The 15,309-nt window shown below is 45.6% G+C and overlaps 1 protein-coding gene across 1 annotated transcript in view; it reads left to right on the top strand.

The window, feature by feature from the left end:
* Positions 1-15,309, top strand: part of LOC132407095 (glycogenin-1-like) — an 88,745-nt gene that overhangs the window by 33,435 nt on the left and 40,001 nt on the right. Inside the window, exon 3 of the mRNA XM_059993393.1 lies at positions 5,835-6,009. Coding sequence (XP_059849376.1) covers positions 5,835-6,009 — 175 coding nt within the window. The remainder of the gene's footprint in view (positions 1-5,834; positions 6,010-15,309) is intronic.

Genomic DNA, 15,309 nt, shown 5'->3' with positions numbered 1-15,309 from the left:
TTTAGGCTTGGCCTGTGATTTATATTTTGTTCGATTTGCAGACTGCTGAGGGATGTACTGTGTGATCTGTCTGCAAACGGTAGGACACTAATAAATGAAGCTGTGCAATACCAGAGAGTGGCACCACTTTGTAAGTGAAGTCTGCAGCCTCGGAAAGAATCTTTACCTGTGCTCCTCACAGGCTTTCTTAATGGTTTTCTTATATGTGAGCATACCATCCTTTCTCTCTAGCACCTCCAGTAGCCAGCTTGCAAAGTAATTGTTACTTGAAACAACTTTAGACTGCGCCTGATCAGTTACATGTTGAACTTGGAACACTACAGTATAGGAACAGGCTCTTTCGCCCATGATGTCTGCGCCATCCAACATCCCAACCAAACTAATCCTGTCTGCCCCCCAGATGGCTCATATCTGGGGACTGCATGGTGGTGAAGTGGTTAGCACCATGCTTTACAGTAGCTGCAAACTAGGTTTAATTCCCACTGCCGCCTGGAAAGAGTTTGCATGTCCTCTGTGTGTTACGTATCCCGTAACTGGATAACTTACCAGCAAAGATAGAGAGGTACGTTGAAGTCCGATGGCATATTTTCAAATGTTTTTATTTAGAAAGGGGCACAAAAGGAAGGTTAATACAAACATTCAGATAATGCATGTCACCAATACTCGATCTAGAGCGCGGGTATAGTAATAATCATCCTTAAGAAATAATCTCGACTGTTGTCTAGGGGATAATATATTGTCCGCTGGAGATATAAAAGTCACTCAGAAGTCTGCAGGCTTCAGCCTTTTGGGGAATCGCTGGGTTTCACGTGTTTTAGAGAGATTGGTGAGAAAAGGAAAAAAATTTGCCCGGGTCTTTATGAAGCAACTCCATTGAATCAGGGGAGTGTTGGTTCCCCATTGTTAGTTCGAAGTCTTTTTCAGTGTTATCAGCCACCCGCTCCCCAGACGAAACGCACGTGGCTTTGTATGGCTTCCCGCTAGCACGGGAGCGCTGAGCGATGGTGTCCTTCTGGTGCGTCGCTGGGGTACCGCCTCCTGCAGTCCCCTTTTATCTTGACTTGCAGAGATGTAGATGTCCATCAAAGTAGGGTGATGCAATCCCCACCCCCACATTGCCCGAGGGTGTCCATATCCATGGTAGCTGTCACGTAGCAGGGACAGGCAATTTACACAGGTGTCTCTAAGGACAATGGTCAAAACCGTTGCATTGTCTCTCATTTCCTGGGTCCGAGACCCGAATTAATAGTGATCTTGCGATTCTCCGGAAAGAGAGGGCTGCTCCCGCCCCTTCGGCCCCTCAGAGCTGTGGTGCATTCATAACACGTGTGACTGCGTGGGTTTCCTCTGGGTGTTCCAATTTCCTGCTGTAGTCCAAAGACGTGTCAGGTGATGTAAATTGTCCTGTGTTAGGCTTGGATTAAATCGGATGATTGCTGGTTGGCGCAGTTCGAAGGACCGGAAGGGCCCTATGATAAATCAGCCAGCATAATCGAAGGCTACATTCACCTCAGGCTTCATCTCTTCTTGCTGCCTGTGCTGTATCTAATAAATAATTTAAAATAATAATAAATAAATGGGCTCACTAAATACCCCATAAACATTGTTACTGTAACTGCCTCCTCTGGCATAGTATTCCAGGCACTGAACTCTCTTTTTAAAAAGCTGTCTTTTAAATCTCTTTTAAACTATTCCCCTCCCCCACACACATCTTAAAGCTATGCCCTCTAATGTATCACAAAATGCTGGATTCAGCAGGTCTGTGGAAATGAATATAGAGTCGATGTTTCAGGCTGAGATATTTCTTCTCATTCTTCTTCATCGGGTCCCAGGATGAAGCGTCAACTCCTCTGCCTGACCTGCTGAGTTCTTCCAGCATTTTGTGTGTGCTACTCTAGAGTTCCAACATCTGCAGAATCTCCTGTATTTATACCTGAATTATTTGACATTTTCCTCATGTTCTCTCAAACCTTCCTTTTCTCAGCAACCTTACATCGCTTTTTCCAGTTCCATCAAAATGAAACAAACTCTTTCTCTTTCCATGCATGCCACATCCCTTGATGAGTGTTTCTGGCACATTCAGCTTTTAATACAAAATATTCAATAGGAATTGTGGCCTACTCTCCACCCTAACCAATGGTCATCTGCTAGGCCTGCTCTTCCCTTACATTCTCTGTGAGCCACTTCATTTTCCAAGCATCGTTGTCAACCTCCTAGTTCATCGTGGGCTGGAGCTGTCATCACTTCTCATTATCATATACATTATCATTCACATCTCATACACTCTGCACTCCCTTGGTTAAAGTTTATTGCTTGGCATGGAATTTCATTTAGTAGACACTACTTCTGTGTCATGCTTGGCATTTCCAGAGATTTTAATTATAAAGTTTCAAATCGGTGGTTTACCTTGTGTTTCTATTTAGATCAGAGCTTCCTTTATATTAACCAAGGGGTCCACAGACACCATTATGAGGTACAGCATGGAAAAGGACCATCCGAACCTTCAGGGCATGCCCCCAGCAATCCCCCAATTTAAATTTAATACTAGTCTAATCAAGGGACAATTTACAATCCAATTAATCTACCAACTAGTACAATTGTGGGAGAAGATCGAAGCACCCAGAGGAGGGGAGAAGCTACAAACTCCTTACAGGCAGTGACGGGAATTGAACCCCAGTCGCCTGTGCTGTAAAGTGTTGTGCTAACCACTACGCTACCGGTGCCACCCCGTGACGATGGGTGACGTGCTGCTGGTACATTCAACATATAGAAATCATCAGCATACAGTGATTGCAGTAAAATAGATACAGTCTGTATGCTTGTGCCTCTGTCGACATGAACAGCTTGGTTTGGCAACTGCTCTGCTCGAGACCACAAGAAACAGCTCATACGATTCAGACTGCCCTCCGTGGACTTACTCGGGGCCTTGGTCAAGCAGCCAGCAATAATTAAAGGCCCAGTCACCCCAGGCTTTCTCTCTTCTTCCTGCCCTTCCCCCTACCCCCACGCCTATTGGCTACAGTCCAACAGGCTTAAGGTCAGCTCCAATCCTGCTCTTGTACAGAATGGTTCCCCCAGTATAATAAGAGGGGCCCTTGACCTTGCAATCTAACTTATTATGGCCTTGCACGTTATTGTCTGCCTTTACTGCATTTTCTGGGAAATTTTTACGTGCAAAACGAAGTTTCTTCCTGTACCTCGGTACATGTGACAATAATGAAGTAATTTCTGCCAAAGGGTTTTGACCCAAAATGTCGACTGTACTCTTGTCCTTAGATGCTGCCTGTCCTGCTGAGTTCCTCCAGCATTTTGTGTGTGTTGCTCAGATTTCCAGCATCTGCAGATTTTCTCTTGCTTGTAATTAATGAATCTCTATTCTTTCATGTAATGAGGTACCTTTACACAGTACACTACAAGTATCTTTGCATTATGTGTTCACAGAAATCATAATGAACGATGCATAACTCCAGCCGTGTGTGTCGGTGCCTTCTCAGGTGCTATCACTGTGCTTCTTTACACTTGGGATCCACGGGCACAGCCTCAGAATAAAGGGCTATCCCTTTAAAGCTGAGATGAGAAGGAATTTCTTTGGCCAGAGTAGTGGCATTTGTCTCCGCAAGAGGCTGTGATGGCCAAGTCATTGGGTGCATTTAAGGCAGCGGTTGACGTGTTTTTGATTGATAAGGGGGTTAAGGTTTATGGAGAGAAGACAGGAGAGTGAGGCTGAAAAAAAAAATTAGCCGTCACTGATTGGTGGAACAGACTTACATGCGAGCTCAATTTCAACATTGAGGAAAAGCTTGGATAGTGTTACGTACCCCGTAACTGGGTCACTTACCAGCAAAGATAGAGAGGACCGTTGAAGTCTGATGATACTATTTTTAACAGTATTTATTGATAAAAATACACAAAAATAATATCAATGCAAACATACAGATAATATACGTCGTCAATACTAAATTTAAAAGCGCGGGTATAATAATAATCGATAAGGAATAGCTCTATCGTCTAGGGGATAATGTATTGTCTGATGGAAATATAGAAGTCACTTTAGTTCATTCAAGCTGCAGCTTTCTGGTTTGAGAGAAAGACGGGTTAAAACTTGCCCATTCCTTTTATGATGTCAATCCTTTGAGAGTCGTTGGGAGTTGATAAACCCCATTGTTAGCTTAAAAACCATTCTTCCGTGGTAAAGGCCACCGATTCCGGGGCAAATGGAAACGGACGCACGTGGCCTTCCCACTGGCTTTTGCTATTACGGGATCGCTAGCGTTTCTTCTGGTGCGTCTGAGGGGCTGTTCCCACAGACCCTCTTTTTATCCTGACTCACAGGGTCTCAGATGTCAATCCGGTTGAGATGATGCAATCCCTCCACCAACCTCCCCCTCGGTTCATTGCCTGGGGCTTCGATGCATCGTACAGGATTCAATACACAATCCCGTCTCCAAGAGACAATAGCCAGTATCAATGGCTCTGGCTTTCGGAGGCCAGGACACATTCCAACTCTTTGTGGATTCTATCTGCATGTCTTTCTCTCATTTCCTAGGTCTCCTGAACTGACTCAATAGTGATCTTGCGATTCTCACAAAGGAGGGGGCAACCCCGCACCCTTCGGTCCCTCAGAGCAGCGGCACATTCGTAACAATAGGTACATGGATGGTAGAGATATGGAGGGCAATGGTCTTGCTGCAGGCCGATGGGAGTAGGCAGTTTAAGTAGTTTGGCACAGACAAGGTGGGCCGGTGGGCCAGAGGGCCTGTTTCTGTGCTGTACTTTTCTTCGACTTGATGAGCTGACTGGTCTAATTCTGCTGCGTGATCTTATTCCCCCGCAACTGTGTGCATTTCCCTCAAGGGTTCTGGTGTCTTCCCACAACCCAAAGTGTGGATTGTTAGGATAATGACCCAGCATCAAATACTCCTCGTGTAACTGTGCAGCAGAGGAATCAGCTTGCGAGAGACAATGGGTTACATGGGAATAAATGGGTGGAATGGGGTTGTTCATTGAAAGATGAAAAGCCTTCAGTGTCATAAGGGAATGAATGTGAAATGCTGTGATTCTCATTTATATCAAGTCAAGTCAACTTTTATTGTCTTTTCGACCATAACTGCAGGTACAGTGCATAGTAAAAATGAGACAATGTTTTTCAGGACCATGGTGTTACATGACACAGTACGAAAACTAGAGTGAACTACATAATTTAAAAAAAACAACACAGAGAAAGCTACACTAGACTACAGACCTATACAGAACTGCATAAAGTGCACAAAAACAGTGCAGGCATTACAATAAATAATGAACAGGACAGTGGGGCAAGGTGTCAGTCCAGGCTTCGGGTATTGAGGAGTCTGATAGCTTGGGGGAAGAAACTGTTATATAGTCTGGTTGTGAGAGCCCGAATGCTTCAGAGCTTTTTCCTGGACGGCAGGAGGGAGAAGAGATTGTATGAGGGGTGCATGGGGTCATTCATAATGCTGTTTCCTTTGCAAATGCAGCGTGTAGTGTAAATGTCTGTGATGGCAGGAAGAGAGACCCCGATGATGATCTCAGCTGACCTCACTATCTGCTGCATATGCAGCCAGTGGCATTCCTTTGGACCTTGGGATTTTGCAATTTGAGCATTTTCCTGGGTTACTCAAAACTTAAAGTTTGAAGACCAATTAATCTCTGTGCTAGCAGTCTCACCCACTTGTCGAGGCAGTAACTTCAGTTTGGGGCTGATTAAAGTTATTGAGTGGGCTTGAGTGGAATGCAATAGTGATTTTAAGTTCTGTAAACCCTAAAATGCAAAATGTGTGCTTATTGTTCTAAACCCCATCTCCCTCTTTCTGCAGATCTGTGCTGCAGAGGGTCTTCGATGAGGTTATTGTCGTGGACGTGCTAGATAGCAAGGACTCAGCTCATCTGGCCATGATCAAGAGGCCTGAATTGGGCGTGACCTTTACAAAGCTGCACTGTTGGGCTCTCACGCAGTACTCCAAATGTATATTTATGGACGCAGACACACTGGTAAGCTTTGGATTTCCAAGCGTCTTGTGCGCGTGGACGCGTAGCAGTAAATTTTATTACGGCACCAGCAGTCTGGGCTCCATTCTGCCACTGTCTGTTAAGAAGTTTTTATTGTCTTCTCATGACCAAATGTTTCCATCGGGTGCTCTGGTCTCCCCCAACAAAAAAAAGGAGATGAAGATATCGGCTTTGTTTTCCACATGTACGTGGAAACGTATGGTGAAATGCGTCATTTTACATCAAATCAAATCGGCAAGATTTGCGCTGAGCAGCTTGCAAAGTGTTGCCATGTTTCTCGCGCCAATGCAGCGTGCCCACAACATACTTAACCCTAAGCCATACCTCTTTGGAATGTGGGAGGAAACTGGAGCACCTGGAGGAAACCCACGCAGCCACAGGAAGAACATGGTCACCTAGCAGCAGGATTGAAAGCCTGACCTTGTACAGCTGGCGCTGTAACATTTTGTGCCGTGCATTCCAAAGGTGTACAGGTTCATAAGTTAATTGGTCATATGGGTGTAATCGAATGGCGGGGGCTCGTTAGGTTGGGATGTCCCGTTCCTGTGCTGTACCTCTAAATAAGTAGATTAATTAATTGCATCCACGAGAAGCCCGTTAGGTTTTCCGTTTCGGATATTTGTTTCTCTGATGGAATAAAGTCAGGGTGTTTTGTGTTGATGAGGGGAAAACAGAACGCCTAGAGCAAAGTAACCTCAGCAAAGTCAGCTCAAAGAAGAGGTGCGTGGAAAGTTTTGTTTCCTACACCAAGTGTGCCTGGAGTACCCCACCAGGGGTGGTGGTGGGGCAGTTACGATGGAGGTATTTAAAAGGGTTTGATTCAGGCACATGAATGGGCGAAGAATAGAGGGTTATGTGGGCAGAAGGGATTGGTTTTGTTGTGCATTTAATTAGTTCATGGCACTGTGGGGCTGAAGGGCTTGTTCCAGTCCTGGACTCCATACTGGAAACCTGGAACAAAAACAGAACATGCTGATCTGTAGAGAGAGACAGACGGTTAATGTTTCAGGTTGGTGACAATGACAAGAAACATTTCCCCTCTCACCCCTTCTCTTCACCTCCCCTGCCCTTATCATTTACTTACCACCTCTGGTTCCCCCTCCTCCATCCCTTTTATTCCTTGGTCCACTGTTGTCTCCTATCAGATTCCTCCTCCTTCAGCTCTTTGCTTCTTCCAACAATCATCTCCCAGCTTCTCATATCATTCCTCTTTCCCTCACCTACTCACCTTACCCTTCAATTGATCTCACTTATCACCTGTCAGCATGAATTCCTACCCCCTACCCCCACACCTTCTTATTATGGCTTCTTCCCCTTTGCTTTACAGTCCTGAGGAATATAGAACAGTATAGCACAGTGCAGACCTTTCATCCCAAGGAAGGGTCTCTACATTCATCATTTCCCTCCATGGATTCTGCCTGACCTGCTGAGCTCCTCCAGCAGTTTGTGTGTGCTGCTCAAGAGTTCCAGTATCTGCAGAATCTCCTGCACCTTTGGCATCAATCTATTTCTCTCTCCCTGGATATTGCCTGGTATCCTGACTGTTTCCAACATTTAATTTGTCCAGGGCACTTCTTTTGATCTAACCAGCCACTGAATAGTCAGTCAGGATTTAAATCTGGTAAGATGGTGGAATGTAGCGTCCTCTCTGGGTCTAACCAAAGGTGCATTTGTCCTTCCGTTACATCTATTTTACAATTGCTAAACAATGCCTCCTATTAAGAACTTTAATGCACTGCAGGTCTACCCCACTAGCAAGTTGCTCAAAGGAGCTGGGCTTGTTGTGGACTGTGTTGCCGCCCATGACAGGAAGGCGTCTGAGCCAGTGTGCGGTCCAACAAATGGTGCAAGTGATTGCCTTGGATGGTTTTCTTGTGATTGCAAGGCACTGTTGGACATCGGTAATTCACAGCCCTGGTTCATTGGCAAGACTGACTGCAGGGAAACTGACTGGCCTCGGTTGTAGTGTGGACTTGCATGGTGGGCAGCCAAGCTGGGTTGTTAGCTGGCCCCTCCAGTTGGGTGCATTTCCTTGGTGGAAGGTGGGCTGGATTGCGTTCATCTGGGGCTGCACCAGCGTGTGATGATTGGACTGCTGTGGACCTCATCTTCGAAAATTCAAAGTATATTTATTATCAAAGAACATGCATGTCACTATGTACACCCCTGAGATTCATTTACTTGTGGGCATACTCAGTAAGTCCAAGAAACATAATAGAATCAATGCAAGACTCGTATCCAACAGGACAGACAATCAACATGCAAAAGGCAACAAACTGTGCGAATACAAAAGGAAAAAAAAGAGAATTAATAACAGTAAATAAATAAGCAATAAATATTGAGATCATGAGTTGAAAACTCCTTGAAGGTGAGACCATATATTTTGTGGGAACGTCTCAATAGTTTGATGGTTGAGGGGTAATAACTGTTTCTGAACCTGGTGGTGGGTGTTCTTAATGGATGCTGCTTTCCTGCAACAGTGCTCTGTTTAGATGTGCTCAGTGGTGGGGAGGGCTTTACCCATGATGGACTGGGTTGTATCCACTGCTTTTTGTAGGACTTTCTGTTCAGGGGCATTAGTGTTCCCCTACCAGCCTGTGGTGTAACCAGTCAATATTATTCTCTACTACATATCTATAGATGTTTATCAATGTTTTGGATCTCATGACGAATCTTCACAGACTTCTAAGGAAGTAGAGATGCTGCCGTGCTTTCTTCATAATGGCACTTATGTGCTAGACCCAGAATATATTTCTGAAATAATAACATCAAGGAACTTAAATTTGCTGCTCCTCGCCACCTCTGATCCCCTGACAAAGCCTGGCTTATGGACCTCTGGTTTCCTCCTCCTGAAGTCAACAATCAGCTCCTTGGTCTCGCTGATATTGAGTGAGAGATTGAAAATCTGTCTTGTGGTACCATAACAACAATCTCCCTCCTATATGCTGATTGTCAACAACATCCCAGTACACCAGTTCCTACAGCCATCTTGGATTTAACTTCAAGTTCCATCATCTATGATCTTCTGTGCTTCCACTTGACTACCTGGCTCATTGTGGGTCAGTAGCAAGCTTTTCCCCCCACAGGAGATTTTCTGGCAACCTCTTGGCAGGATAAAGGTCTGGATCATTGCCAGGGATGGGGGGAGCTGAGGGTTGTGAGAAGGTAGGAGATGGATGATGGCTGGGTCCAGGCACAGGTCTTTGAGCAAAGAATGACCTGATGTGTGGAAAATTTAAAACTGGGTTGAAAAGGCAGAGTGTTGTGACCGGAGGTGAGGGTCGAGCTGGTTCTGTGCGCTGTTCCACGACGTTGGCTGTGCTGTTCACTGCAATGAGGCTGAGAATGTGGGCCTGCTCCAGGCTTCATGTCTGCGAGCTCCACAACATTTTGTTTCACTCTGTGATGAGGCTGAGAATGTGGGCCTGCTCCAGGCTTCATGTCTGCGAGCTCCACAACATTTTGTTTCACTCTGTGATGAGGCTGAGAATGTGGGCCTGCTCCAGGCTTCACGTCTGCAAGCTCCACAACATTTTGTTTCACTCTGTGATGAGGCTGAGAATGTGGGCCTGCTCCAGGCTTCACGTCTGCAAGCTCCACAACATTTTGTTTCACTCTGTGATGAGGCTGAGAATGTGGGCCTGCTCCAGGCTTCACGTCTGCAAGCTCCACAACATTTTGTTTCACTCTGTGATGAGGCTGAGAATGTGGGCCTGCTCCAGGCTTCACGTCTGCAAGCTCCACAACATTTTGTTTCACTCTGTGATGAGGCTGAGAATGTGGGCCTGCTCCAGGCTTCACGTCTGCAAGCTCCACAACATTTTGTTTCACTCTGTGATGAGGCTGAGAATGTGGGCCTGCTCCAGCTGCTCCGGGATTCATGTCTATAGATTCATTTTTGCTCTGAATGCTGTTACTTGCTTTTATTGATTGCATGATTTGTGTAAAAAAAATTTTGCTCTCAATGTATCAGGTGTTTGTTGGTCTTTTATTTTCAATGGGTTCTTTTGGGTTTCTTGTTTTGAAGCTACCTGTAAGGAGACGAATCTCAAGGTCATATAATGTGTACATACTTTGATCAATGTGCTTTGAACTTTGGATCGCATAGTCGAGTCTGATTTTCAGAGTTGTACAGTATAGGAGCAGACACTTGTGCCTGTTGAGTCCCACACTAATCCTGTTTTTAATCCTCAACATGATTCCCGTATTTCCTTCAATTCCCCTCCCAGCATTCAATTCATTTGCTCTTCTACACATACAAGTGGTAATTTACAGTGGCCGCCAACCACACACCTTTAGGGTGTGGGTGGAAGCCAGAGCCCCTCCCCCCCCCCCCCCCCCAGAGGAGACACACATGGTCTCAGGTAGAACCTGCAGACTCCACACAGACAGTACCCATGTTCACGATTGGACCCTGGTCACTGGAACAGGGAGACAGCAGCTTTATTAGCTTCAGGATGCAGCATGCATGAGAAGGTCAGTTACATGGAAAGGTTGGCCACACTGGACCTTTGCTCTTCAAAGTGCAGGAAAATGAGGGGTGACCTCAGCAGTTTATAAAATCATCAGGGGTATGGATAAGGTGGACAGTCATGGGCATCTCTCCAGGGTTGAACTCAAAACTAAGAGGGCGGAGATGAAAGATAAGAATGGGGAGATTTACAAGAAACCTGAGTGGTAACTTCTTAACAGAGTTGGTAATTAGTACCTAGAATGAGCCGTCGGAGGAAGTGGTCAAGTCTATAAAACTAAGACAGATACACAATTTACCCCATTGAGTCCTGGGTACAAATGCAATATTTAAGAGGCATTTAAATGGCACTTGGAAAGGGAGGGCCTTGGAGGTTTAGGGGCCAAATGGAAGCAACTGGGACCAGAAGGGAGGGTGCTGTGGTTGGCATGGACTAGTTATACTGAAGTGCCAGTTTCATGCTATATTAGTAGAGGTAGGGGCAAATTCATTATCAGCATTTAAGAAACTTAGATAGCCACATGGAAGATAGCAAAATGGAGGTCTGTGTCGGAGTGATGTAAGGGTAGGTTAAAAGGTCAGCACAACATTGTCAGCCAAAGGGCCTGTACAGTGCTATGTTCTATGTATACTGTGACTAATCGCACCCATGTGTGCAGCCCATTTGCTTCAGGACACAGCTGCTTTAATAATCAGCTTAGCAGGAGTATTGACTTTGTGCACTGGGAGCATCTGCCTCAGATCTCCTGGTGTCCGATGACAGGACACCCTCTCCCGAAATGCAGTTTATCCTTCCCATCAGGTGACTGCTTTGTTCTGGAAGTAGCTCCTTGAGCACTGGTGGGTTGCAGCTGTCCAGGAAATTGGACACGCCTGGCTTGTGATTTGTAGACGTGGAATCACTTTCAGCTGTCAAGAGGCGAGGTCCACGAGAAAGGTCAATGTTACGTTGGTCTTTATTGCCGATGGATTTGCATACAAAGGTAAAGATGTCTTAAGATGATTTATTTCAGGCCTAGTTAGATCACACATGGAATAATTTATTTGTTTATTGAGACATAACATGGAAGTCACTTTTCCAACCCTTCAAGCCTAGCTGCCCAATTGCCCCCGATTTAACCCTAGCCTAATCGTGGAGCAATTTGTAATGACCAATTAACCTACCAACTGGTACGTCTTTGCATTGTGGGAGGAACCTGGAGGAAGCCCATGCAGTCGTGGGGAGAATGTACAAACTCCTTACAGGCAACGTAGGGTCTTGAACCTGGGTCACCTGGTTTGTAAAGCGTTGTGCTAACCACTACACTATCATGCTGCCCTAGGCGTACAGGTTTGGCTTTCTTGCCAAAATGTTGATTCTGTTTGCTACAGAGCTGGCGGAGAGAAGCATGAGAGATCTCAGTGAAATGTGTAAAGTTCTTTATAAAGCTCAGTGGGAGCGTGCAGGAAGAATGATTCCTGTAGTTTAAGACAGTGGTCCCCAACCACTGGGCCGCAAAGCATGTGCTACTGGGCTGGGAGGAAATGATATGATTCGGCAGTATGAAGCGATATGATTCAATTGCACTGCTGCTCACTGTAATAAAAATAACTCTGTACTTCCCTCCCATCACCTTAAACTTGTGCCCTCTCATATGAGCCATTACCACCATGGGGATAAAGTGCTGCCTGTTCATTGCCTCTTACCACCTTAATAACTTCTATCAAGTCACCTCTCATCCTCCTTTGCTCCAAAGAGAGAAGCCCTAAGCTCCCAAATCTATCCTCATAAAACATGCTTTTAATCCAGGCAGCCTCCTGGTAAATCTCCCTTGCAATAATATCCGGAGTGAACAGGTTGTTGAGAGCAAGTGATTTGAAGTTGTATATGATGTTGGTGAGGCCAGATTTGGAGTATGTTGTGCAGAGCTGGTCACCTACCTACAGGAAGATGTCAATAAGTTTGTAAGAGTACAGAAAATTTACAAGGATGATGCCAGGACTTGAGGATCTGAGTTGGAGGGAAAGTTTGAATAGGTTAGCACCTTATTCTCCAGAGCGTAGCAGAATGAGGGGAGATTTGATAGAGGGGTAACTGCAAGCAGGCTTTTTGCATTGAGGTTGGTTGAAACTAGAACTAAAGGTCATAGGATAAGAATGAAAAGGTGAAATATTTAAGGGGAACCTGAGGGGGAACTTCTTCACACAGAGGGTGGTGAGAGCATGGAATGAGCTGATAGAGCAACTGATGGATGTGGCTTTAATTTGAACATTTAAGAGAAGTGATGGGAGGGGTATGGAGGGCTCTGGTCCAGGTGTAGATGAATGGGATTAGGCAGAATAATAGTGTGGCATGGACTAAGTGGTCCATGAGGCCTGTTTCTATGCTGTAATGTTCTATGACTTTTAATTTAGCAATACTGTCATTGACATTTGTGTATTGATTGAGCATAGATTGGGCTAGATTTAGCTAGATGGGACTTATCTTGCTTCCAGTGTACATATCACTCCAGAGCAACTTAGCCAGAGGTGTACCAGGTTCTGAAGCATAAGACTTGTTGCTATGGGGCCTGTTGCCATACCCAGGGCTCTTTCATTCCTTGGTATTAAGTGGGCGTCGAGTGAGTTGGCCGACGACTGGCTTTGGTGCTGACAGGGATCTCGGCAGGGAAAAACCTGAGGATGATTGAAAGTATTTCATCCTTGTCTTTGGCACTTGTGTGCTGGAGTGTGTCAGTGTGGGGGCTCTTCAAGCTCTCACTGTCTTCCTTCAGTTAAGTGTCAGTTCATCTGCCACCATTTACAATTGCGGAAGAACTGAAGTATCCCTGTGTCCCGACAGAAGCTGCTTCTCCTTGCTTTGGATTGTTGCTGATGGCATTCTGGGCCCTGAGGTGACAGATTGTGTTGGGGTGTAGTTCTGCTGTTACTGATGCCTAGTTTTGAGCTTCCAGTATTTGAAAGAGAATAGTGGTCATGGCACTCAACAAGAGAAGGATGTACATGATGTGAAGAGGGGCTTTTCTTTGGAAAGAGGGCTTTATCTCCTTCGAGATGCATCTGTGGCAGACTGATCAGTGGAGAGGCAGTTGTGTCTTCATCTTTCTTGATTTTGCTCTGCTGTCGGACACTGGGAGTGTTCATAGATTCAGCAGTTTTCACCTCAGGATGGCATTAACAAATTTACTAATTCAGCGTACGAGGGATGATTGATAAGTTTGTAGCTTAAGGTCCATTTTCTTGGAGAGTGCCTACTTGCAATTTTCAATTATTTGAAACGAGTACCACAAAAGTTATTAACTTCAAACTTTCTGCATAATCACTCCAAAGAGTTAAACTGCACGTGCATGTAACGAGAGCTGTATAACTCAACTCCTTCTACAGACCCCATTTCCAGAATAGTTGGGATATTTTCCAAAATGCAATAAAAACAAAAATCTGTGATATGTTAATTCACGTGAACCTTTATTTAACTGACAAAAGTACAAAGAAAAGATTTTCAATAGTTTTACTGACCAACTTAATTGTATTTTGTAAATATACACAAATTTAGAATTTGATGGCTGCAACACACTCAACAAAAGTTGGGACCACCATTTCCAACTCCGTTTCTAAAGGCCCTGGATGCCTCCATAACACGAATACCGCCATTGCCAACTCTGACTCCAGCAACCTCATGCGACTCCAGACCACAGATCCCACCACCATTGCCAGCTCTGGTTCCAAAAACCCTGGTTGCATTCGGACTGCAAATTGCACAGCCCCTAGCTCTGACTCCAGCCCTATCCTCGGCCACCTCTACTTCCAGGCTGGGATATTCCTCACTGCTGCTGGGCCCTGGGCTCCTCTTCCTGCACCACAGCTCCCTACCCCCAGCTCTCTCTAACTCCCTTGTTGGGTCCTCAGAGCTCCATCTTCTTCCCCCTCTACTTTCCCTGAAGATAACAACCCTTTCCCCTCTGCCACCACCAATTCTCCTCCTTCTGTTCCTAACTCTAATTCCCTCTGACCTTCCCCTCTCTGAGGTTGGATGTTCTGTTCTCAGCGAGAGCCTTTCCTTTTTATCCCCCTTCGCCTCCACTTAAGTGAGTTCCACAACATGAGCTCTTCTTCTATTGCCTCCATCTCTGAGTCCATTTCTTTGGTAAGTACTCCCCACCTCACACTGAAGACCCCTTCTCCTGTCTCCAACCCTCCTCTTCTTCTTGGACACCCCACTCTGGTTTGCTGTCTGTTCTGGATCTTTTCATGTCTAATTGCTGACAAGACATGAACCGGCTTGACTTCAGCACTCCCCTCGCCTCTTTGAATCCTACCCCCTCTGAATGCACTGTCCTCCACTCTCCCCACACCAGTCCTAACCTTGCTATCAAACTTGCAGACAAAAGAGGTGCGGTTGTAGAGTTTTGGACTGACCACTACCTTGCCAAGATCAGGTGCCAACTCTCGGGTACCTCTTACTTGCCCTATCTCGGGTACCTCTTACTTGCCCTATGACAAGGACCCCACTCTTGACTATCAAGTCACTCTCTTCCATACCATCGCTAACTTTTTCAGCTCCAGAGATCTCCCATCCACTGCACTAAACTCACAATTCCCTTCCCCTGCACTACTTGTTTCAATCTCCTACCCAAGATCCACGTGCCTGACTGTCAGGGCAGGCATGTTGTCTCTGCTTGCTCCTGTCCCACTGAACTTAGACTCCATTCTATCCCCATTTGGTCTGTCCCTCACTGCCTACATCTGCGCCACCTCACACGCTCTCACTCTCCTCAACAACTCACAGTTCCCTGGTTCTGACTGCCTCATTTTCACCACGGATGTCCAGTCCT

Source organism: Hypanus sabinus, chromosome 2 (assembly GCF_030144855.1).
Source record: "Hypanus sabinus isolate sHypSab1 chromosome 2, sHypSab1.hap1, whole genome shotgun sequence".
In the NCBI taxonomy this organism is placed as follows: domain Eukaryota; kingdom Metazoa; phylum Chordata; class Chondrichthyes; order Myliobatiformes; family Dasyatidae; genus Hypanus; species Hypanus sabinus.
The sequence above is the reverse complement of the archived record's forward strand: the minus strand, read 5'-3'. Positions and strand labels throughout refer to the sequence as shown.